Source organism: Hyaena hyaena, unplaced genomic scaffold (genome assembly GCF_003009895.1).
Source record: "Hyaena hyaena isolate Hyena2069 unplaced genomic scaffold, ASM300989v1 scaffold_299, whole genome shotgun sequence".
NCBI classification, from domain to species: domain Eukaryota; kingdom Metazoa; phylum Chordata; class Mammalia; order Carnivora; family Hyaenidae; genus Hyaena; species Hyaena hyaena.
Window position 1 is genome coordinate 569182 of NW_024080930.1, and position 25666 is coordinate 594847.

Genomic DNA, 25666 nt, shown 5'->3' on the forward strand with positions numbered 1-25666 from the left:
ACATGCATTTAACATATTTCTGCTGCTACATACAACATGCATGTGGAGTATACTGCATCTCTTGAAGGAGCTAAGAACCAGGAAAGAATTAGAATAATGACAGGGAAAAAAGACATGGCATCATCTTCACTTTCAGGGAGAGTGAGGAAATACAAGGGAGGCAGATGGGGAGGTCCAAGAGAATGTAACTGGCAAAGTTTATTTCCAAAACTTGAAGAAAGGAAGAAGAAAAGGAGGAGGAGGTAGGGGAGGAGGCTCCAAAATCTTCTTTAAGAATGAGCTCCCTTGGGGATGAGCACTGAGTGTTATGTAGAAACTAATTTGACAATAAACTATTTGTAAAAAAAAATAAATAAATAAATAAATAAATAAATAGTTGATAGCTCAAAAAAAAAAAAAAAAAAGAATGAGCTCCCATGTTTTCTGACCTTACTGGGCACAGAGACCAAATGAGGTGCATCTCTTGAATGGCAAGACAGCTGGTGAGGCCAGAGAAGTGTAGAACTGATCAGAGTGATGAGTGTGCTTTGTAGAAGCTGTGATCAGCAGTCTTTGGGACTCTGGCCTCTTTGGATTGTAGTTAGGGGTACCTGAGTTGAAAGGTCTCCTTTTGTCTCACCTTAGCTATTTTTGTAACAGGCACCATGAAATTAACTGCTGATGGGTGACTCTGTTTGCATGAAGTGCTCAATTCTGCTTTGAAATGGCTGAGACAGCACGGAAGCATTTTTAATTTAAGCAGTGTTAATATTCAGTCAGCACCCTCTCCTTTTTAACAGATGAGAAAATGATTAATGCAAAGGAATGCATTTCACTCTCTCGTGTCTTTACCCAACAACCTCCTTTCAAGGAAGTGGATACTGACAGGCCCTTGCTCTCACTCAGCAAAGTCTGGTTGCCTGATATTTATGAGCTAATTGTCAAGTTAATAATAAATAAAGGTCTACGAAATACATTACAGTTGCCATCAGTTACCATCTACGAACTCTTACCAACTTCCAGTCTATTTCTTTTCTTTTTGATTGTTTGAAAAATCAGAAAAAGATGAAAAGTCCAATCTATTTCTTAAATCTTCTTTTCCTCTGAATTCACTTATTTGTATAGTTTTTAGCACCTACGTTTCAGGCCCCATGCTAGATTCTGGGGATTCAAAGATGCAGAAGACAGGGCTGCTCCTTGAGGATTATTCAACACAGAGCGGCTAACAAACAACCCACCTGCGATCAGACCTTTTCACACGTAAGATCAAAAGGCACTAGGGCCTGAGCTGGGCCATGCATGGGTGAATAGCAACCAGAGGGGAAAGCCATGTGGGTCACTGCTGGTGGGTCAGTGAGGGACTGAGGGGCTTGCTGGCAGCCACGCAGGGGCACATCGATGCCAACAGCTGCCAATGTCTCACATGTGTTACACTTTTCAAAAGCCTTTCACATACTTTCTCCCATTTGACCATTTTGCCCCTCACAATGACCATGAGAGACTGCAGGCAAATTGCAGAGCAGTCTCCCCACAGGGCCCTCGGCTTCTGGCTCTTTAATACTCCTTTTTGTGGGAGCTCCTGGGTAGGGAGGGACCAGAAAGTCTGAAAACCTGAAAGTCCTACATGTGGCCAGAAGCAGAAACAAAATATCATTCTCCTCTCTTTAAAACCTGGTCTGCTACTGAAAATAACAGAAGAATTAGCCTAGACTCTTTTTTCATTAAATTAGAGAAGGTACCTGAAAACAGCCTCTGTTTTAAACAAAGCCATCTGTGCTTGTGTTTACAATACAAATACGGACACTTGCTCCAACTTAGGAACTACTGTCACTTGCCGTATGGGTGTGCTCGTGTTGATATGCCTTACCATACTCCTAGGCAAGTCTGTTAAACCAAGAACATGTACAGGCAAGGCCACACCAGAGCAATACCCCTCAGAAGACATTACTTACTCCGTCAGCCGTCTCCTCTCAGCAAAGCTGATCACTGTCCCACTTGAGGAAATCTGCAGGGCAGGATGCGCCGTTTCTCGCAACAGAAGAAATCGGGTTCCTGTTGCAGTTACGAAAATAGGATTATAGCATTATCACAAGAGTAAGTGCTCTCCCTGGGCCAAGCCCCACATTTCAGACCGCAGTCTCCCTCTCCCATGACATCAAAATGCCCTGCTCAGTGTCTTCAGATCCGCAGCTGAAACTCTCATCCAGGACAAGGCCTGTTGAGTGCTCGTGGCTGCTTGCCTGTATCTGGTGCTCCGGCACACCTGTACTAGAGCTCCCGCTGCTATGCGAAGTGTACTCCTCAGGCCAGCAGCATCTACATCGCCTGGAAACTAGCTAGAATCTCGGCCCCATCCTGGATCTCCTGAATGAGAATCTACATTTTCACAGGCTCCTCTGAAGATTCACGCACACATTCAAGTCTGAAGATGCACTGGTATAAGCCAAGGGAGTGGTTCTAACAGTGGAAGATACAGGCACCATATTAAGACTGGAGTGGCAATATTTCTGGGCAGATAGCCCTCCTGTCTTCTGTAAACATCAGGCTGGCCCTGACCACATCACAAGCAAGGCATGTGCACAAGTTTTTGCTGGTTAAGCAAATCACTTAATGTACCACCCTCAATCTTCTGCCATCTTTGGGTCTAGGATAGTATAAGAAAATGATTACCTTTCCATTTCTCACTTTTCACAATAATTGAGAACAGCCAAGCATTTTTTATTGGCATCATTTGGCTATTTTCTCCAAAATGTCATTGAACAGCTTTATCACTTCCTTGAGTTATTCATTCATTTATTCAACAAACATTAATTGGCACAAACTATGTGCTAGGCACCAGAAATGAACAGAAGAATGAGACTGGAAGCTTGCTCATAGAGTTTACAGTGTAATAAAATAAGAATATCTCCATCCCACTGTCCCTAACACACACTCAAAACATGCCCACTAATTATAATACATAGGGAGCCAAACAAGAGTCATCTGGGGGGATTAAAAACACATGTCAGAGCCCATCTCCATCTCCAGATTAGATCAGAGTCTCCATGAGTGGGGCTTGAGCTTCAGTATTTTTTAAGTACCCTGCCTGATGGCTAATGGGTAGCCAAGGTTGAGAACCTCTTAAGCGTGAAATCTAAAAGAAATTTATTGATCATTGACCAACGTTGGGTCTTCATGCCAAAAACCTAGCATGGCCAAGAGGTTGGGGCTGCTAGAGTGTCTTCTCTAGGGTTAGAAGGAAAGAAATGGAAATGCTTGGAAATAGTTCTCTGTGTATGAAAGAGAAAGTACCTCTGGTGGAAATGAGGGCAGCTTCACTCTGCTCACTCGCCCCAAATGCATTGATGGCTCTCACATAGAAAAAGTAATTGTCATTGGGTTGGAGGTTAACTTTCAGCTGGAGTCCTTTAATTCCAGAGAAGGATCTAAACACAAAAGAAAAATCATTTTATTTTTTTATTTTTTTTTATTTATTTTTATAATTTTTTAAAATGTTTTATTTATTTCTAGGAGAGAGAGAGAGAGCGTGAGCAGGGGAGGGTCAGAGAGAGAGGGCGTCACAGACTCAAACAGGCTCCAGGCTCTGAGCTGGCAGTCAGCACAGAGCCCGATGCGGGGCTCGAACCCACGAACTGCGAGATCATGACCTAAGCGAAAGTCGGACGCTTAACCGACTAAGCCACCCAGGCGCCCCAAGAAAAATCATTTTAAATGTCAGGTCACATGCTAAACAACTCAACATATTTCAATCCTGGAGTGAATAAACATTTTTTATTAACAACAAATAACGTTATCTTTCCCTTTTGGTGACCACAGAGTTAGCAAGCCAGATTCTACAAAATGTTTATGGTCCACTAAGATTACTTTATCAAATCATTTCTACCTTTGTCAACTTTTGTCCAATATATGCCTTCCAGAATGCTCTTTGAATTGAACCAAACTTTTTTTTAAAAAAAGTCAGAAAACAAACTAATTTTATGGTTAATGAATCTCTAAGAATATATTATTTTCTATCAATTTCTGCCTAACAGGGCACTTCTGGATTAAGATGATGTTAAACCAATCTGTAATACCAAGGATCCTAATCATCTAATTAGCAGATCCAGAATAGTGGAAAACTTAAGGTGAGTCATGATTTTGTACATGCTCATCACACAAAAGCCACTCAAGTTATAAAAACAGAACATCTCTAAAGAATACAATATCTTTTAAAACTATTTTTTAAGTTTATATATTTATTTTGAGAGAGAGAGCCAGCAGGGAGGCAGAGAGAGAGAGAAGAGAGAGAGAATCCTAAGCAGGCTCCTCACTGTCAGCTGAGACCCTGATGTCGGCTTGATCTCATGACTCTGGGATCATGACCTGAGCTGGTATCAAGAGTCAGACACTTAACTGACTGATCTACCTAGGTGCCCCTAGAAGACAACAGCTTGTAAAGCAAGCTTAGTCCCAGAAAGAATAGCGAGTTCCAACTGCCAAATAAAATCCCCAAAGTCGCTGCTTCTAAATCTCCCATGTATATTAAGATAAAAGGCTGGTAGAAGTATCTAATCGGCATCAGGCTTATAATAGCCCAATCATTTAAACACATATAAACTTACTGCATTTGAACACAGAACTCTCGGAACTTCCTGGGGACTGAAGTAGTCGTGACTCTTTTTATCCCTTTTGATCTGCTTGAAAGCATGGCCTACAGCATGTATACAAATAAATTACACAAGTGCTCTTTTTTCACCCTCTATTTGGAGAGGCTTTGGGGAGAGTTACGAGTTAGGCTCCTTACTAAGGAAAGAATTCCTAATCTGAGCGCTAGTGCCAGGGCCCTGTTTCCAGGAGATGTGTATTTGGATAATGGTTAGTGAAAAACAACAGTACAATACCCTTCCTGCTCATTCTCAGAAGAACAGGGGTTTTAAAATCTGTTTGCTTGTTTGTTTTTGTTTTTCTTTGTGTTTGTTATCAACAAATGTATTACAAAAGTGTTTGAATCAAAGATTCTTTTCAGGTCACTTCTACTTCTGTAGATTTATTTCATGTCTCAGTACCTGCCTTAGAGAACACCATGGAGAATCAGAAAAAGGAAAATGCATAATTGATTCAGAAAGCAAACTAGCTGAAAAGCTTTTAAAAGCAGAAAATATGTACAAAGTAACAATGCCCTCCCCCACCATGTCTAAGAGTGAAAAACTGCTCAGTGTCTTCCTCAGAAAAAAGGGGTCAGTGGAGAAGAGCAGACAGGGTCTACTTGTGTATATGCTATTTAGTGCCCTGTCTGGAAGAGGCTGCTGGAAACTGCTCAAATGTTATCGGTCATTATTTCAGAACCTACCACCTGACCCAGCCCTCTGCAAGCACTATCTTTAGATGTGCAGAGGATCAATGAGCCACATGTTCACAGACAACTAATTATGCTTCAGTTAGTTAATGAAAACCCACGTCGTATGATTGAGAATTTAATTCCTCCCTAATACCTAGCATATTGTTCTGGGGTGGATGCATTGCTTATCTTATTTGATTTGATGACTAAAGAGATGTATTAAATGTACATTAATTACAATAAGCAGTAAAATTATTATCTCAGTAAGCATACTTGGGCCTGTACTGAATTTAATTTCACTTATTCACTCATTAATTCACTCATTAAATAAATGTCTATCAATCACTTATGTGCCCAGACCCTGTTACCCTGAAGCCTGAGGGGGATTTAGCAAGACTAGGTGGGGAAATTTCAGCTCCAGAGCAAAGATAAGGCATACTGGCTTCATTTCATAACAATGAGGTTGTTAAATACCAAAAATACTGATTTGGGGGAAGCATTTGTTTTTAAGTTTTATGAAGTTTGTCAAGGAAAGAATTCCATATATATGGAAAGAATTCCATATGTGTGTATATATACATATATATAGTCAACGGCATCCTATGTCTTACCACTCATTTAAAGAATAAAGGTTTACATGGTATTGAACTCAGAATATGGGATCAGATCTTGCTTTCAGTATGTGAACAGGTCATGCAGACTTGACAGATATGCACAATGCCCTCATTACATCTGTGAAATAAAAGCACCAGGCATGAGCACAAAAGTGATATGAAATCTCATAGAATTTTATTGGTGACAAGCTGCTATCTTATGCTCCAGCACAGAGAATAAAGCAAAAAAATCTCACATACAAATGGTTTATCTCCATGTCTTTTTACTTGTCTAACCTCATCACTTTAATGTCATAAAAGTCCTTATATTAGCTTTCCTTACTTTGTAGCGAAATGAAAACTTTTTAAAGTGTTTATTTATTTTTTAGAGAGAGAGAGACAGAGTGTGAGCAGCGGAGGGGCAGAGAGAGGGAAACACAGAATCTGAAGCAGAATCCAGGCTCTGAGCTGTCAGCACAGAGCTTGACATAGGGTTCAAACTCACGAACCGCAAGATCATGACCTGAGCCAAAGTCAGACGCTTAACCAACTGAGCTAACCTACTGAGCCACCCAGGCACTGCACCAAATAAAAAACTTTTAAGAATTTGGAATTTGAAATCTGAAGAGTGGAACTCTTCCACAGATGATAGGTTTTTTAATTTCAAAAACAAAAACATCATCACTGCAACTGAATCCACATGACTTATTCAAAGTGTAGTTTGCTGTAAGACCCAGATGGACAGAATATCCAAACTGAGGTAGGTGATTACACAACTCATGGAACCACAGCAAGTTGTTGGTGCTTAGGTAAGAGGGATGTTAGCCTCATCAGTACTATGACTGATCCGACTATGTGAGAAGTCTAAAACCAATTGTAAAACTCAAAAGAGAGTTAAAAATGTGAGTTAGATGGTCTCACTTTGGGTCATAAGTGTGGAATTCTCCCTACAAGTGCCATAGTGCAGTGTAAAGGGATGGCTCTGTATGTGCAGTTTTCAGTAATGTGAGGGCAAGGAAGCATCTAGAAACCCTGATGCATCAGCAATTAGCAGATTGCCGGTGGAGCATAAGCATTCCGGGGAGTACAGTCCCACCCCTTTGTGCCCAGCAGGACTTTGAAAGATTCTCACCTGCTCCTCTCTCCACTGGTAGGACAAAGGACATTTGTTAAACTCCAGTGCTGTAAAGCAGAGAGAAACTTTCAAGGAGACCCACAGAAGTCTGAAAGGCTATGGTAAATGAGATTGTTAGCCTCTTCTGTTGCTTCAGAAGGCAAATGACTGGAAATCACCAGTAGGCAATGTCTGCCCAATATAATGAAAGCCTTTCAGCGTGAGACCTTTCACAAGACACAATCTGAAGTTTGACACAACCTATCACACAGACAATGGGGCAAAAATCATTTTACATGGGAACTGAAAAGGGTCTTCATGAAGTAAAACAAAACAAAACAAAACAAAACAAAACAAAACAAAACAAAACAAGAGGGACCTAATGCTCAATGGGAAAATTCTAAGAGCATTCCTGTAAGTTGGAGTCATGGATGTGAGGTTAAAAAAAGATATCACTCAGGGGCAACCTAATCAACCAAGAATTCTAAATTACAAAGCTACAATAATGAAAACTGCATGGCACTGGGACATAAATAGATGGGTCTATAGAAAGGGCGACAGATTATAAAGATCAGGAATGGAGCCAAACACAGGCTCTTGAGTAGGTAATAATGGAAGTATTTCAAATCAGAAGAGCAAATGATGGGTTTTCTTACTGGTACAGCTGGATAGCCATACTAAAAAAAATTAAGTCAGATTACTAATTTCACACTTTCTACTGAAATTAATTTCCAGTGATAAAAGATCTAGTTTCTAAAAATGAAATCACTGGATATTACAAAAAACATAAGAGAAAGGATTTTTAAATAGGAGACAAAAACTAAAAGCCTCTATAAAAAGAGATTGATAAATTTAACTAAAATAACATCAAAAAGTGTACATGGTATATGCAACATGATTCATCATCACAGAGACATCAGTCAAAACCACAACAAATGGCACCTGTTAGAATAGCTATTATCAAAAAGACAAGAAGTAACAGGCTTTGGCAAGAATGTGGAGAAAAGGGAACCCTTGTGCACTGTTGGTGGGAATGTAAAATGGTACGGCCACTGTGGAAGACAGTAAAGAGGGTCCTCAAAAAATTAAAAATAGAGCAACCATATCATCTTGCAATTTCACTTCTCAGTATTGATCCAAAGAATATGAAAACACTAACTTAAAAAGATACCTGCATCCCCATGTTCACTGCAACATTATTTACAATAGTCAAGATATGGAAACAACCTAAGTGTCCATCAATGGATTAAAGATATGAGATATATCCATATCTAAACCTAAAGATCTATCTTGCAATGGAATAATACTCAGCTATAAAAAAGAATGAAATTTTGCCATTTGTAACAACATGGATGGACCTAGAGAGTATAATGCTAAGTGAAATAAGCCAGACAAAGACAAATACCATATGATTTCACTTAGATGTGGAATCCAAAGAAAAATAATCAAACAGGACAGAAACAGACTCATAAATACAGAGAACCATCTGATGGTTGCCAGAGGGGAGAGGGGTGGGGGGATGGGTGAGATAGGAGAAGGGGATTAAAAGACACAGACTTCTACTTTTTTTTTTAATGTTTTATTTATTTCTAGGAGAGAGAGAGAGAGAGAGAGACAGCCAGCGTGAGCAGGGGAGGGTCAGAGAGAGAGGGAGTCACAGACTCTGAAACAGGCTCCAGGCTCTGAGCTGGCAGTCAGCACAGACCCCGACGCGGGGCTTGAACCCACGAACCGCGAGAACATGACCTAAGCGAAAGTCGGACGCTTAACCGACTAAGCCACCCAGGCGCCCCATACAGACTTCTACTTTTAAAATAAATAAGACATGAGGATACAAGGTACAGTACTGGGAATGTAGTTAGTAGTATGTAATAACTTCGTATGCTAACAGATGATAGCTAGATTTACTGTGATCACTTCATAAGGTAGATAAATGTTAAATCACTATGTCAAATACCTGAACCTAAAATAATATTGCATATCAGCTACAAATCAATTTAAAAACTATGCATGGCAAAAAATTTTCAAAAGTAATTGGCAACTCATGTTGTAGATGAGTGCTTATGTTCTTTAAAAACCAAAGAACTTCTATAAATCCATAAGGAAAAAACTACAGTCCAACAGGAAAAAAAATGGATAAAACAAATGAATAGTTCACAGGAAAGAAAGCACATGGTTCCGAAACATATGAAATGATCTGCAACCTATTAATAGTAATGCACACTGAAACTATAATAACATTCTATCTTCTACCTAACAAGTTATCAAAGATCAAAAGTTTTATCATGCCCTGCATAGGCAAAGGTATGAAGAACCATATCTTTGTATGCTTTTAACCTGTGTATAACACCCAAAGCCTCTATGTAAACAATTTGGTAATACCTATCAAAATCCAAAACATACACATCTTTATCCAGTCTTTCTATTTCTAAAGAATTTTTCCAATGTTTATTTATTTTGATAGAGAGAGACAGAGAATGTACACATGCAGGGGAGGGGCAGAGAGAGAGGGAGAGAGAGAGAATTCCAAGCAGGCTCCACACTGTCAGTGCAGAGACCCATGTGGGGCCCAGTCTCATGAACTGTGAGATCATGACCTGAGTGAAATCAAGAGTTGGATGCTTAACCGACTGAGCCAAGCAGATGCCCCAGTCACTCTATTTCTAGGAATTCACCATACAGATTTTCTGGTACATGTGTGAAATGATATACGATAAGATTTTTTCTGCAGTATTGCTTGTGATAGCAAGAAAATGAAAACAACTTAAGTACCTTTCAATTGGTCAAATAAATTAAACTGTATTCTTAAACCAGAATATAATGGAATTGTTTTTATTTTATTTTATTTTTTTTTATGTTTTATTTATTTCTAGGAGAGAGAGAGAGAGAGCATGAGCAGGGGAGGGTCAGAGAGAGAGGGAGTCACAGACTGAAACAGGCTCCAGGCTCTGAGCTGGCAGTCAGCACAGAGCCTGATGCGGGGCTCGAACCCATGAACCGCGAGATCATGACCTAAGTGAAAGTCGGACACTTAACCGACTAAGCCACCCAGGCGCCCCATAATGGAATTGTTTTTAAAACTGAGGCAGTTCCATCTCCATTGGTATAGGATACTCATGAAAAAAAATTTAAATAAGAAAAAAAGATGGTAGAAATATCTATATTATGCTACCATTGGTTGAAAAAATATATAGATGTTTGTATATGCATAAACTATCTGAAAGAATAAATATGAATCAGATAAGAGTCATTGCCTCCAGGGAGAAGAACTGAGTAGATGACAGATAAGAAAGGAGAATTAATTTTCACTGTATATCTTTGTATTTTTTGAATTTTGTACCATTTGGATATTATCCAAAATTAATTAAATAATTTACTTTGAGAGCTATATTAGAAGCTCAGGAGTTGGTTAAATGTGTTTGCAGAACATGTGTTAATTTGAATTTTGTATAGTAGCTCTGCTAGGAATTCAATAATTCAACGATTTGTGTGGGATGGAAGGAAGAAGTGTACACGTGCTTTGGGTAACCTGAGGAGCTGGTAACACTCCCCCTGTGACAGGTGACTGCCTCTGCATTGCCATGTCTCACACCTAGACTTAAGCATGTTTTCTCCCCGGCGGAGGGGGGCGGCGTGTGTACAAACAATATGGAGGAATCCAGTGCCATTACTCCTGGAAGCAGCCTACGGATGGTGCTGTCACTGCAGTGTACAACAGATGGCTAAGTACGAATTATTTGTTCATAACACAGTGGGTTCTTGCTAGCATTCCTGTTGGCTGCACCAACATTCAGCCAGTCAGTCAACACCATTTCGTGTGAACCGTGAACAGGGCACACTGCTGGGCCCTAGGGGACTGGCTAGTAGTGTTTTCCAAACCAGCCCAGACACATCAGACCTTCTGAATCGGAACTTCTTGGGGGGGGAGGGGGGCAGGGGAGGCTGTGAATCTAACCTTTTACAACATCCCAGTTGATTTTTATTATCAGTTAAGTTTGGAAAACACACTCATAAGATAGACTGAGGTGAGAAGGGATGGAAGGGAGAAATAGGAAAAAGAAGAAAAATCCCTTAGAACATAAGCAACAGTAAATGCAAAAACTAACTTTTGCTGTTAGAAGCCATTTTAAAAACCTTAACTACCTGTAAACATGGAACGTTCTGTTTTAAGATGGAAAACTTAAGTTAAATCCAGGATTAAGAAGAAAATTCCTTATATATTGATTTTTGTTTCCTTTTTTAAAAAAAACTTGGTAAAATAAAAATTTTAGAACAGGATCATTTTTTCTTTTGATAAATGAGGACATTATGAGATTCAGTGTTAACTAAACATCACTATTCATAATAGCGTAGGAACAGTAGGGCTGAACACTGCCAACCTTGGGACTCAGGCTCTCCTGTAATTAGATTTCTCACAAAAATCTAAGTGAGCCAAAGGATTCCAGCAGAAGGATCCTGGAGTTTTGTTTTCTCTGTAGTTCCCCTCCAAAGCCTGAATGATAGCATTTCTATTTCAGGCAGAGAAGCTCAGGAGTCTAGTAACATCCATTCCTCTGGATTCTCTACGCTTTCCTTAACCACTGCAAGCCTCCATGTGTAGACAATTACTTGACGTCCCTATAGCACTGCCTGCCTGGAATGGTGACTTAACATTACACTTTCAGATCCAGTTTAAAAAATGATTACATCGGCAATGTTTTTGCAACTTTTGTAAAACTGCTCTTGAAGACAATCACTATTATCTTGTTCAATAGCCCTTATATAAAGATCTACATGAAAAATTCATCTTAGAGCTGAATGTCAAGAAATATAATTGTCTCTTAGTGAAATGTTATGCTTCCTTTTTATAAAAAGATGAGTTATGTAATCTCTTTCTTTCCCCCTCTTGCTGTCTCCCTCCCCCTCTCCTGTTTTCACCTTAGCTACCAGGAAGTTCAGATTTAAATTTTATGTTTCATTGAGCTACTGTTCTTAACCTGTACATTCTGATACAATCTCCTCACCCCTGCATGATCTGGCTCTTGTTCTTGTAGAATTGTTTCCAGTGGTTCTATTATATCTAGGTCTTTTGTAGTGAACAACTTGAATCCTTTTGGAAATTGACAGAACATAAGGTAGAAGTGAAAGAGCAGTCTGGGTTTTCATTGATTGAGGTTTTACTATACAACTAGGAGGTGTATAGGATTGTAAATGATCCAAGTTAATTAGATTCATTTGGGAAGAAAGATTTCTTTTAGGAAAAGCTAAATGTCAAGAATCCTGGGTAACAGGGTGGGAATCATCCTATAACTCAGTCTCCCAAATGCTCCCCGCTGAGGGGTATTACCTGGATCAGGAAAACAATACCATATAAAGATTGGCCATTAGCTCTTAAATACTCAATGAATTTTGGCCCATTCATGTCAATGATCCTCCTATCACCCTGTGAAGCAAGCAGGGGGCAGGAATAACTGCCTCCTCTGCCCACAAGTCGTGAAGGTCAAATCATTTGCTGTTGACCTTTGTCCACCATCCATCCAGCTGAAAATTTAGTACACCGTTTTTTTTGTTGTTGTTGTGTGTTTTTTTTTTTTTTAAAGAAAGAAATGCTGGGATTCTTCATCTCCTGCTTAGGTACTAAGTTTATTAGAAAACTCACTCTTGTTTGTCCTTATTATACAGAAAGAGCAGCAGCTGTCCCCAGCTGGGAAACCCAACTATGACAGACAATTCTGTTCCTGCCCCACCACGTGTGGTCCTGAATGCTGGAAGCAGGAGGAACATGAGTTTAAAGCCCCAGCACCCAGGGATGCTTCTGGGAAGGGGGGCCCAGGGAGGGTCTCCCCACCCTACAGCCTCAGCCAGGGCAGTGAGGGAGGGGACAGGAAGTTCACTACTAACTACTTTTGTGGTGTATTGAGTCTCACAGATTTGTCATTCAGTACACAGCTTCTCTCTGAACAGCCCACACAGCTAATCCCTGTACTATATTTCTCTCAGTTTTCCCTCCTCCACCCACAGTTCTGCTGACTTCTCTCCACACAGGAGAGACAGAACAGCTGAGGAAACAGCCGAGCGGTGGAAAATTTTTGAAAGTGTTTTGAGCCCACCCAACCTGAGGAGAGCATTCAAAGAAAAACAGGAAAGGGTGAGTAGGAGCTTCCTCAGCCTCCACACACAAGCCGGGGATTGTCACTCCCACCCACCCCCCCAATCCCAACAGGGGCTGACTGCTGGGACCCAGCCATGGTGCCCACACACAAAAATATGCAAATGTTTTTCTGTGAGGATTATGGAATGGAGGCAATTGCTTGGCTATTTCGGATACCACCACTGCATGGAACTTGGGGGCTCAGTAGGTTCACTCCATTCAAACACTCACCATAAGAGTTCACACAGCACCTTTGATCTTAAATTGGAACATTTAAAGGCCATGATACTGGGAGAATGAATGCAGGTCTGAAGATGCATGTCTTTCTGTTCTGGCAACAAAAATCAGATTCCCCAGTCTAAAGGGTAATTAATACCCTCCCTATGTGCATGTATGTTCATGTAACTCATCCTTTTCTCCATTCTTTTCATTTCCTTTCAACTTCTCTTCCTACTCCAGACCAGAACCTTTAAGGCCATCTGTCTTTTCAGGAGTTGGGGGTAAGAAAGAGGTGTGGACTCATATAGTCCTCAGGTCAGTTTAGTCCTCCCTCTCTACTTTATCAGAGACTCAGCCATCTAGATGACTTGAGGGTGGCAAGGCCAAAGGGAGTTTGGCTATACCCCTCATTCATTCATTCATTCATTCATTCATTCATTTAACAGACCTTTATTGAATATCTACAGAGATAAGTTCCCCATCCTTACCCAGTTAAACACACCACATCAAAAAGTAGTCGTTGATCCCACTTACTCCCCAGCAGTGACCTCTGTATCAATTTTTGGATCTGGTTTAGCATAAGGCTTTTGGATAGAACCCAGAACCAATGAAAGGTGACCAATGGTTAAACAAGATTATAAATGTCATACTCTGTGAGCAATCCATTAAATAGTTTCCATTCCATGGACTAGACTGATCCTCCTGGCTAAGCACCCAAGCACTAAAATTAATTCATTCACCATTCTGCCCACTTTTAGGCACAGGTTATTTTGTTCCCATTTTGAATAAGAGACTATGCTCAAATCCAGCCTAACTTTTCTTGTTGGTGTCAGTATTATGTGTTCAGTGCTAATTGATATCAACACATTCAGGTAACACATATTTATTGAGTAGCGACAATATGCCAGATAGTGTCCCAGATACTGAGGCTGCAAATTGACATGATTCCTTCATGGAGCCAACAGGTAAGCGGGATGAGATAACTCTTGGCTTGTTGTTCTTTCCAAGACAAAAAATAATTATGTACTGCTGTGCAGAAAACCGAAGTGAAGAATCTGGTTCTAATAGAATGGAACAGTAGGGATTGTTTGCAATTTGACTAGGGGTGATAAACATTTAAGTTTATCAATCTACCATCTGACTAGCTGTATACAGTTGTTATCTTAGAGATAGAACAATACAGATTATAGTTAAATAGTTGGTAATGTTTATAGTTTTGATACATCAGACCTTGTAAAGAATACTTTCAAGGCAGTTGTAAGCACCAGATAGTCAAAAGACTAAGGCACATGGCCACTTTTCCTTCTCTTTCAACTCTTAAATTGGAGAACCAAAAGAAATACAAATGAGTTTTGCAGCTCTGGGCCTCTAAGATTAAAAATGAGTTATTTCAGTCTCTTGATGCCAACCTGGGGTTTAAGACACTGAGGATTCTTTTATTGATGAGGGATGTCCCTAATATGGTATATCAGCAATAGACTTAGCAAATGAACAAGGTAGTGATTTGTGGCCAACAAATTTGTGCTTGCTTCAAGAAGTTATTTTTTTGTCAGACTCAGCAGGGACCCAGAGTCAGCCCTGGGTTGTGGACTGGACATACCATTCCACCTCCTGGCACTGAGGAATCTTTTAGCACCTAATTGGAAAACAGCTCCATCTCCAAAACAGCTCCAAGCTATCAACAAGGCTCTGCATGTGGAATTTCCCTTCACTTTAAAATTGCTGGACTATATCCATTCAATAACAAAGGATCCCTGTACTCTTTTTTAACTACCAGGAACTTCTGCTTATCCAGCCTCTCAGATGCTCTCTTTTAACAAGAAAAATTAAAACAAACCCACTGGCAAAGTCTCAAACAGAATAAACTAATGACAAGCCTTATGTTTCAATTAGCTCAACTTTTGTCTTAATAAAATTTGTGGGTGGCCATTATCTTCTTACAAATGGAACTGTCACTGGCTTCTTTGGCTTTGATAGAAGGATTTGTTTGGAATGTAGTATTCATTGTTGATACTAAATGAACATTTTGATTTTTTGTTTTGTTTTGTTTTGTGGCCCCCAGGATGATCAGGGAGAAGAAAAACATTGGTCAAAGAAGTTTTGAATAATGACAGTGCATTCTCTCTTTATATCTATAATTTTCATATAACAAAGGAAACTCTGGATACATAATAACTCCCTGTTGTTAGGCAGTTGAGGTATGCGAACTCAGTCTATATAATAATACAAGTTTTAGAACTAGTGGAGAGAATAAGACAGATTTGAGTTTGAATCCTGACTCCAAATTCTCACTCCACCATTCAATACCTTGGCCAAATTATTTAACTTTTGTGAATCTCATTTAATGGTGTTCATCACCTCACCTCCCTCCTAGGACTTTTGTGAGGGTTGAATGAGATTCGGCATAGTTCCTGGCATGCTGAGACCCTCAATGGATGCCATTTCCCCATCACTCCCCCCCTTTCCCTTCTCCCTGTAGCCACATTTATGAGATGACATCACAGTTCCCTTAGGGCAATCGCTACTAGGTCTCAGGATTTCCAGACCCCTGCTGATTTAAGAATCCAACTGTGCTGCTATTATTTATGCAAATACCAGCTGGGGACCAATGCCATAACAAGGATGAGTCATTTCAGAGCACTCCTTAACAGTCTGATTTTGCCTCAGAAAGAACTGGGTTTTCCTAACTGATGGGGGAGAACAGTGGGAGACGTTGCCAGAGACTTCGGGACTGCTGATAGAGGGTTCTCATGACACCACAGGCTTTTTGTGGAGAAGGTCCAGGACTCCCCTAAGTGACATTAAACAGGTATTAGCAGCTTAGACTTTGAAAGCTTATAAAATAGGGTTTGAATACTGATTGTTACTCACTAGCTAGGTACCCTCTCAAAGAGTCTGATCTCAGTTCTTATGAGAATTAAATAAGGTAAGGACAGTGGCTGGCACATAGTAAATGCTCAATAAAGTCAGCTATAATCTCTCTGTCTCTGTCTCTTTCTCTCCCTCCTTTCCTCTCTCTCTCTCTCTCTTTCTCCTTCTGCCACTCTATTGTGGTCAGAGTTCACCTCTCTTCTATTTGCTGATTATTGAAGCCTGCCATCCAGCAGTTGGCACATTAACGGAGATGCTGTGTTTTGTACATTTACTATGTTCTCACTTCTGCTGAAATGCCTACATCCCATCCCTGCACACCCCACTCAATGTGAATTCATTCTTTGATCATTATTTTGTGAAGACTGTCTTCACCTAAAACTATAATTACTATTCAGTCATGTGAAACCTCATATAACTAAATAAATAGTTGTTGATTGATCATGTAGATAATCAAGAGCTTAAGTAATATATTTTATTAAAAAGTAGTTGAATTTCATACCATTATTTCAAAGTTTTATATCCTACCAAGGTAATTTATTTCAGTAAACTATGTTTTAAAACCAAGCTAGGGGTGCCTTGGTGACTCAGTCAGTTGAGCATCTGACTGGCTTAAGTCATGATCTCACAGTTTGTGAGTTCAGGTCCCACATCAGGCTCACTGCTGACAGTGCAGAGCCTACTTCTGATCCTCTGTCCCCCTGTCCCTCTGCCCCTCCCCAATTTGTGCCTCCCTCAAAAATAAACATTTTTTAAAAATAAATAAAAACAAGCTAAAATGTCTCTATTAAAATATGAACATTAATAATAATGATCTGAAGACACATCATGGAATGTGAAGTTGCTCTACTACAATGGATTGGAGGCTAAGAAATCACCATCTCAGTAAATAAATTAACATTTACCAAATGCCCCCAGGATGCACAGCCCTTTATCGACAAATTTAAAGTTTTGTAAGTTTAATGAGAAAGTTTCCCTTTTTGTTTTCCTGGAAAAATCTCTTTAGATGCTTTCTGCTCTTGGAGAGGCAGGTATGTATATATATGTATACATATGTATACATATATATATAATTAGCTCCTTTATATTACCAATATATCATGGAGACACAGATTTACATTATATACAAGCTCACTATTAGTTTCCTGAGTTAGGTGTATCTATTCTGATATAAATACTAAAAAGTGCATGAAGTATGCATAAATCCTGTCTAACGACTCAAGTTAAATATACCTCAAAGAATGTTCTATCTTATTAAATTTTGCATACATTTTTCTTACAAGGGAGTTATTATTCTATATTGTAGCATGTGTTTTATTACAAACTTGGAGTTTGTTGACGAACATAGTGATGGAGTTGCAAATCAAGTCAACAGCTTAATGAGCTCAGCAGGATGTTAGGAAGCTCTTCCCCTTCTGTGTGCAGAAGCTCAGTTAGGTTAGGACCTTGAGCTGAGTTCCAGGCAACCTGGGCTCTCCCCGTGGGGAAGATCCTTACCTAAGGCCCTCGCCCTCAGGAGAGGGCTGTCTGCAATACTCCAGAGTGTAGGTCTCAGTGGCCTCTGCGTTGGCAGGCCGCCACCGAATGGTGGCCGTGTTCCAGCACACGGTACAGTCCTCAGTGCGGATTACAGGGGTGGAGGGTGCTGCGAAAGAGAATGAAAGTAATCATGGAACACTCAACATCAGCTCTGTTTCCCTGGTACCCTGGGAAGAGTGCTTGAGAATGGTTTCGTTTTAATATTTGATTAACACATTCTTGATTGAAAGCCCAAAAGATATAAAAATGTATATAGTGAAAAGTCTCCCTCCCACCTCTGCCTTCCAATATACATCTTTAAGCAAATAACAACAAAGAGTCGTGTCTTTCTTTCTTCATACAAAAGTTAGCCATGATCTTGCCTTCAGCAGGTACTCAATAAATACTCATTTTAGAAGGCAAGAAGAAAGGATAAAATGGTGGGAGTGAGTCATTTCTTCTTCTGAAGTAGTTACAATGATCTTAAAGGTGATGCAAACTTGGCTTATGCCACACCTACAGCAGCCCTCAGTGAAAAGATTTCATCATGGGGACGCATTCCCACTTGAATATCATAGCTGTAAAACCTTTTGGGGTTCCTAGTACCTATACGATGAAGCCAAATCTTCTTACCTTAGCAAACATGGCCCCCATACACTAGCCTTTCTCACCTCATGTCTTTCTTCTCCTTGCTTTTACGCCAAAGAAGTAATGACAAACTTCTTGTAGTGCCCTACACACTCTATACTTTTTCTTATCTTGATGCCTCTGCTCAGATATTTTCCCCAAATGGAATACACTCCTTTAACTGATCCTTCAAAGGATTCCATTCAGGCATCAATTCGAAGAAGGCATTCCTGATCTGCCCCTTCCCTGGGCTCTCTTGGGTATTCCTCTGGAGTGTTTTCATAACTTGTATATAACTAGATCATGACCCTTATCACAATTTTTTTATGATCTTCTGTTTTGTTGGTTTTTGTTTTTTGTTTTTATCTCTACCACTTGACTGCAAGCTTCTTGAGAACAGGAACACAGTTTTATTTATCATTGTATACTTGGCCTGCACAACACCCAGCATACAATAGGTGCTAAATAAATGCTTATTAGTTGATCTTAATAATCTGTGAAGAATTGAATATTGTCTCCCAACACCCCCTTAACATCTCTTTACCTGTTCTAAAAATTGCCCTTTCACTAGGCAGGCTACATCCAGTGAAGTTCACAGCCATTACCCACACTTGATAGCAACGGTCAGGTTCCAGATCTTCAAAAATGCAGTAGCTTTCTTTCACTGTCAATCTGTATTCTTCTACCAACTCTAGAATAAAACACAATTAAAAACTTTAAGGTGTCTTCTAAAGTTAATTGTAAATGATAGCTACTGGAAGAATTGGTCTACTATTTTCAGTGGAAAATTCAAACTGATAAATTTAACAGATATCATTTGGTGATAGCTAGTACTTTCAGATACCTAAGAAAACAAGAGCAAGCTAGAATGATGCAGTATTACATTTTCTTACCAGAAAATAATAGCATATTAGTAAGATATGAGCTTCATCTGCCACAACTTAAGTAATGCATTTCAATAGCAAATACTAAAATTGCATAGTTTATGTTAGCTTAAATCTGAGTAATACATTCTCAAAAAATTCTTAAGAAGCAATGCCAATATTTTAGGAGACTGTGTAATAAAATAAGAACAACCCCATGTTTTCTAAATTTATGATGTTATAAAGCATCTTCCCAAATTAGTAAACAATTTTAGTATTCAGTATGACTTTCAAAGTTTCAAAGCCTGGTTCCTTCTCATGAATTCCAGAATCCTTCCAACTAGACAGGTCCACAATTTATAGAAATGCTTAAAAAGCTTTGATAGGTCATAAACTATTCTAAAAAGTAACCTGGTCAATTAAGACATTTCCTAAAATTTCTTAACTCATTTTACTCTCAATATTTTGGTAGTATTATTACTCAATACCGTTATGAAAATACCTGCCCTTTTGGGCCAATGTGATTATTCTTACTGAAATGTTTTTCTCCTTTAAATAGAATTATTTTCTTTTTTAAATTAGCCATGATCATTTTGGTTACCTTCCCTTATTACTGTTGAAAATCACATGTTCAGAACTCCACCAGTTAAGAAGCCCAGGTCATTCACTTTTAAAGGAAATTTAGGAGCTTTTCAACTGTTTCTTTAGTGCATCTTTCTGTCCCATTGAGCTCTTCTTTCTGGACAGTAAGTTTGGTTTAAAGAATCTTGTAAGGACTCATACACTGAAAAACATTTCCTCCACATCCTAGAAACTGTAGCTAAAGTTTTCAGTGGAATCATCCTCTCCGGCTGAGTCCTGTTGCCCCAGTACTTCTTTTAACAACACACATATGTTGCCAGAGACCCCACACAGAGCATGGAATCACAGTATAGATCACCAGATTAGCTAACGGGCATCAGCAGATTTCAAGGAGGTGAATGAATGAGACACAGGACAGGTGTTTGGGGGCTGGGGCAGGCCGGGAGGTGAATCACTAAGAAAAAAGAAAGCACTTCAGGCAATAAATTGTTCCTAAGAGGAGTCTTGAAGAGCCATGAAGGTCCATGACATATCATGACATATGCAGCTAGATATGGAGGAAGAGGAAGTATGGTGTAACAAGACAAACCCAGAGACAAGCAGACAAAAACATAAGCTTTGGAGTCTCAAAGGTTTGTGCTTGAAGCCTACCCCTATCATATAGAAGTTGTGTGACCTTGGGCAAATTACTTCACCTCACATCAGTTTTCTTATGTGCAAATGCGGATAATAGCATTTACCTTGTATTGTATATGGTCGTAGGTTACCAGCAAAATAAAAAGTCCTTAACTGATAAACTTACACAACTTCACACTATGTCTATGGTTGCTTTTATAAATTTTTTTGAAGCTTTTTTCCAATTTAAGTAAGTATCACGTGACAGCTCAAAAGACTTAAATCTTGGTAACAGCAAAACATAATAAAATTCATTCCTCGGGGCACGTGGGTGGCTCATTCGGTTGGGTGGCCAACTTCGGCTCAGGTCATGATCTCACAGTTCGTGGGTTCGAGCCCCACATCGGGCTCTATGCTGACAGCTAGCTCAGAGCCTAGAGCCTGTTTCAAATTCTGTGTCTCCCTCTCTCTCTGACCCTCCCCTGCTCATGCTGTCTCTCTCTCTCTCTCAGAAATAAATTTAAAAAAAAAATTCATTCCACGTTACAACTTGGGCTCCTGAGTTTTGGAATGGCATGTCTGTCCTGTCGTCTGCTCCTCTGTTTCCCAAAACATGTGGGTCTGTTTTCAACAACCAATACAGAATACCAGCACACCCAGCTCTGTTTCATTGGGAAGGACAACATCAAAGTGTCTGGCTTCTAGGTCTTATTAGAAGTCCTACTGAACAGGGGCACCTGGGTGGCTCAGTTGGTGAGCATCTCACTTTGGTTCAGGTCACGATCTCATGGTTCTTGGGTTCGAGCTCCTCATTGGGCTCTGTGCTGACAGCTCAGGGCCTGGAGCCTGCTTTGGATTTTGTGTCTCCCTCTCTCTCTGCCCCTCCCCTGCTCTCTCTCAAAAAAAAAAGAAAAAAAAGAAAAAGAAAAAGAAAAAACATTGAAAATAAAAAAAGAAGTCCTACTGAACAGAGATTTACAGAGGCTCAACTAAAGATGTGTCATACATTTGCCCTACTAAGCATTTTCACTTCTATCTGCATATTAATTGAGGACACGAAGAAACTACACTTTTCAAAGCCCCTGCCTCGAGAATTGTGAAGTTTGAATTAACCTTTATGGTTTGTTTGCTGCTTTTATCAGGGTGGATCTGAGAAACTGCCAACCATGACATTCCAATACTACATTTGTGTTACAATTATTATGGAGGACACTGTCCTGTATGCAGCTCATTTCTCCCCTGCAAAATGGTACTATCTTTTAGACTCAAGTAATGAAAGGGACTTGTTCTCCCTGCAATGCTGGTATGTTACTTCCAGTCCAAAAATGAGAATCTCTTAGTTGCTCCTGTTATCCCATGAACTCAAAGCCAAATTTGAATCTCAATTACAAGATTCATGCTGTCCATTATGATGCATTTTCTTTTTCTTGATTCTAACTTCCAATTTTTGCTTATATGTTTTATTTTGTTTATATGGTTGTTGGCTTGTTGTTGTTTCTATATGTGGCTATAAATGCTTTGTGGAATGAGTCGTAACAAGGTTATCTTTAAGTACTTCACATTAAGATGCAGAAATGAACACATGCGGCTGTATCTGTGTTCAGGATCCTACCGTTTACTTCTTGGTCACCTTGTGGCTCTTCCATGCAGTAAACCTGGAATGAGTCGACGACATCTTCCTTGTTCATGCTCCAGTAAACTGCAATTGTTGTGCTAGTGGCAGAATTTGGTTCCTGAGGTTCTAATCTAGGAGGCTGTGGAACTGGAATATAAGCAAGATTTATTATCACTAATACTGTTTTCACTGATTGGTTTTTTTCCTTTTACAAGTCACTTATGCTTGTTAAAAAGAATTCAAACAATACAGGAATACATGGAGTAAAAGGGGAAGGGCTCCCTCATTCTCAGCACCCCCACCCCAAGGACTTTCACTGGAGGCAACCACTGTGATAGTTTAGGGTGTATCCCTCCAAAATGCTTTCTATGCATTTGTATATGTGTGCTTATATCCACGTAGAAATAAAAATAGACCAAAATGCGATCACTTGAAAATACTCCTCTGTGGTCCTATATTCAGAGTAATAAAATGTATACACATTAGATTTGGTTTTCCTTCAAAACAAAAACTTCAGTTGCTTTGCTACCTAACCAATGTTGTATCCTCTACATAAATAGTCTATATTCACAATAGATATAAATAAAATCCTTTTAGATTCAGCTGCTACATGATCAAAAAAGAAAAAAGACTTGTATGAATAAAATATCAAAATACACTTTCTGAAATTATATCCTATTTTCTCTTTCCAATGTGATGATACCTACACATTTTTTAAAAAATTAAACATGGGGCGCCTGGGTGGCTTAGTCGGTTAAGCGTCCGACTTTCGCTTAGGTCATGATCTTGCAGTTCGTGGGTTCGAGCCCCCTGTCGGGCTCTGTGCTGACTGCCAGCTCAGAGCCTGGAGCCTGTTTCAGTCTGTGACTCCCTCTCTCTCTGACCCTCCCCTGCTCACGCTGTCTCTCTCTCTCTCCTAGATATAAATAAAACATTAAAAAATAAATAAATAAAAATAAAATAAAAAATTAAAATATTAAAATTACATAGGAGAAAAAGTGCCCTATTACCTAATTCAAAGATAAGGTGTAGATCTCTAATATGACTCTGTTATTCTGAATTTTAAGTTCAGACACTATTCTCAAGTGTTTTCACTGAGATTTAAAAAGTTTACATTATGCATATTGAACATTAACAGTATATACAACACCATAAATAAAGCTCCAATGCAATTCTCTTCCAAAATTTTGAGATACAAAAGCAATGACCATATTTTACAAATTAGAGGAGAAGGTTATTCCTATAGTTGAAAAGATATCATGCTTTTAAATTTGTTTTTGTGGGTTTTTTTTCAGTCAACATTTCCTGAGAGATAAGCTTACTGAAATACTATGAGCCAAATCTTATGAGATTACTTTATTAAAAGTCAACACTGAAGGAAAAGAAAACAAAGGTTAGTTCAACAAAAATGTAAAAATGAGAAAAAAAATAGTCTAAGGAATGGAACAAAAAGAGGCAAACTGAATATTCGATAAAGAGATAAAGAGCTGAAGAAATACAGAATTATGAAGAATGAGAAGTAAGATAAACGGGTGGGCAAGTTCATGGGCTTCAAAGTAGAGCCTGAGGTTAAATGCCAGATCCCTCACTTACTAGCTATATTATCTTAGCTTCAGTTCCCCCATCTTTAAAATGGGGAAGCAACAACAATAATAATACCATTCCCTTCCAGGTTAATTGTAACCAGCATATACACATTAAGTACTTAGCAGATTCTCTCACACATAACCAGTGCTAAATTTTCAAAAGGCAAAAAGGCCTTGACGGCAGCACAGACAATGGAGGGAAGAAGGCAGGAAGCTTGTGAAGATGCAAGTTGAACTGAAGATCCATCATCCAGTATATCACAGAGGGACTACAGAGGTAAGACCTGCTGAGTAGGCTGCTTGATAAACTCAGAAGCCTGCCTGGCAGAGCACCTCCCCAAAGAATGATAATGGTTCAGAGACCCATACACTGTCTTTGACTTTCCTGTTTGTCTTCCCAGCAGGAAATCAGTGTCACATTCTTAAGGAGTCCATCCAGATAAATGTAGTTCAGTAAATTTTCATGTTGCCTAGGTTTACTGAAAAGCCAGGCAGAATTCTTCAACTACTGTCAATCACCTTTGAAACAGTGTAGGAGAACTCCTTGAGGCACGAACAATAAAAATCTCCCTTTCTTTTTCCTATGAATTTTACATTGAGCTATATCTGCTTTTAAATTCGCAACATGGGGGCGCCTGGATGGCTCAGTCAGTTAAGCATCCAACTTCGGCTCAGGTCATAATCTCATGGTTTGTAAGTTCAAGGCCTGTGTCGAGCTCTGTGCTAACAGCTCAAAGCCTGGAGCCTGCTTCAGATTCTGTGTCTCCCTCTCTCTCCAGCCTTCCCCCACTGCTGTTCTGTCTGTCTCTCTTTCAAAAATAAAACATTTAAAAAATAATAAATAAGATAATAAAAATGGTAACATGTTTTCAAAAATCTCTCTCTCAGGTAGCTTTAAAAAATTAAAAAGTGATATTTACTCCCCCCAAATCATTGAATTTTAAAGTAGTTGTAGAGAATTAAGCAAAGTGTGTAGGTTAGGAGTGATTTTGGACCTCAGTGTTGCTTCCCCCCAAATTATTACAGTTAAAATATCTTTTTTCAAAAACACGGAAACAACACGTTACTTTTCAAAGCACATTTAAAAAAAGAACATTTCATTGATATAATCAAATGACAATGGCTGGACTTACAATTCCTATGTGGCAGAATATTAGAGACTTAGATTTCATGTATCAGCAACTCTATTTACACTGCTATAGGAATAAACTTGCACAGGAGTTAATGCCAAAAAAAAAAAAAAAACAAAATGAGATTTTAAGGCTTCTTTATTGGAGGCTAAGAAATTGGGCAGAGAAACCACCACATGGATTCCCTCCTTCTGATGGAGTGTGCCCCTAAAGAGCTGTCCCACTCAGCAAGTTAAGCATCAGATCAACTTGGACTTTAGGACCTGTGTGGCCAGATGCCGATTCCCACTCCATCTAGCTCTTCCCAGGACAGCAATATTATTCACAACAGTCAAAACCTGGAAACAACCCAAGTGGACATCAATGGGTGAATGGATAAGCAAAATGCAGTATAAATATACAACACAACACAACACAGCACAACACAATAAAATACAATATTATTCGGCCTTGAAAAGGAAAGACATTCTGACACATGGATGAACCTTAAGGACATGATGGTAAATGAAATAAGTGAATCACAAAAAGACAAACACTATATGATTCTAGTTATACAACGGATGTAGAGTAGTTAAATTCATAGAGACAAGGAGTGGATGGTGGTTGCCAGTGGCTGGGGAGCTGGGGAACGGGGAGGTGGTGTTCCATAGGTACAGAGTTTCAGTTTTGCCAGATGAAAAGAATTTGGGAGATGGATAATGGTGATGGTTATACAGGATGTGAATGTACATAATACTACTGAAGTGTACACTTCAAAGTGGTTAAGATGCTAAATTTTATGTTATATGTCACTAATCTCTGGTTTTCTTTCCTGTTACAGCAGTGCACTCCACCTCTCTGGGGTGGAGAAGTGGTTCAAATATGAAGACCCTGAAGCCAAAGTGCTCCCCCTACACCCTAAGTAGCT

General features: G+C 39.4%; 1 protein-coding gene across 1 annotated transcript in view; it reads right to left on the reverse strand.

Annotated features, from left to right (window-relative positions):
* CMYA5 (cardiomyopathy associated 5) overlaps positions 1–25666 on the reverse strand; it is a 93843-nt gene that overhangs the window by 5721 nt on the left and 62456 nt on the right. Inside the window, exons 7-11 of the mRNA XM_039247434.1 lie at positions 22041–22190; positions 18913–19059; positions 17721–17868; positions 3271–3404; positions 1932–2031 (exon numbers count right to left, since the gene is read on the reverse strand). Of these exons, the coding sequence (XP_039103365.1) occupies positions 1932–2031; positions 3271–3404; positions 17721–17868; positions 18913–19059; positions 22041–22190 (679 nt within the window). The remainder of the gene's footprint in view (positions 1–1931; positions 2032–3270; positions 3405–17720; positions 17869–18912; positions 19060–22040; positions 22191–25666) is intronic.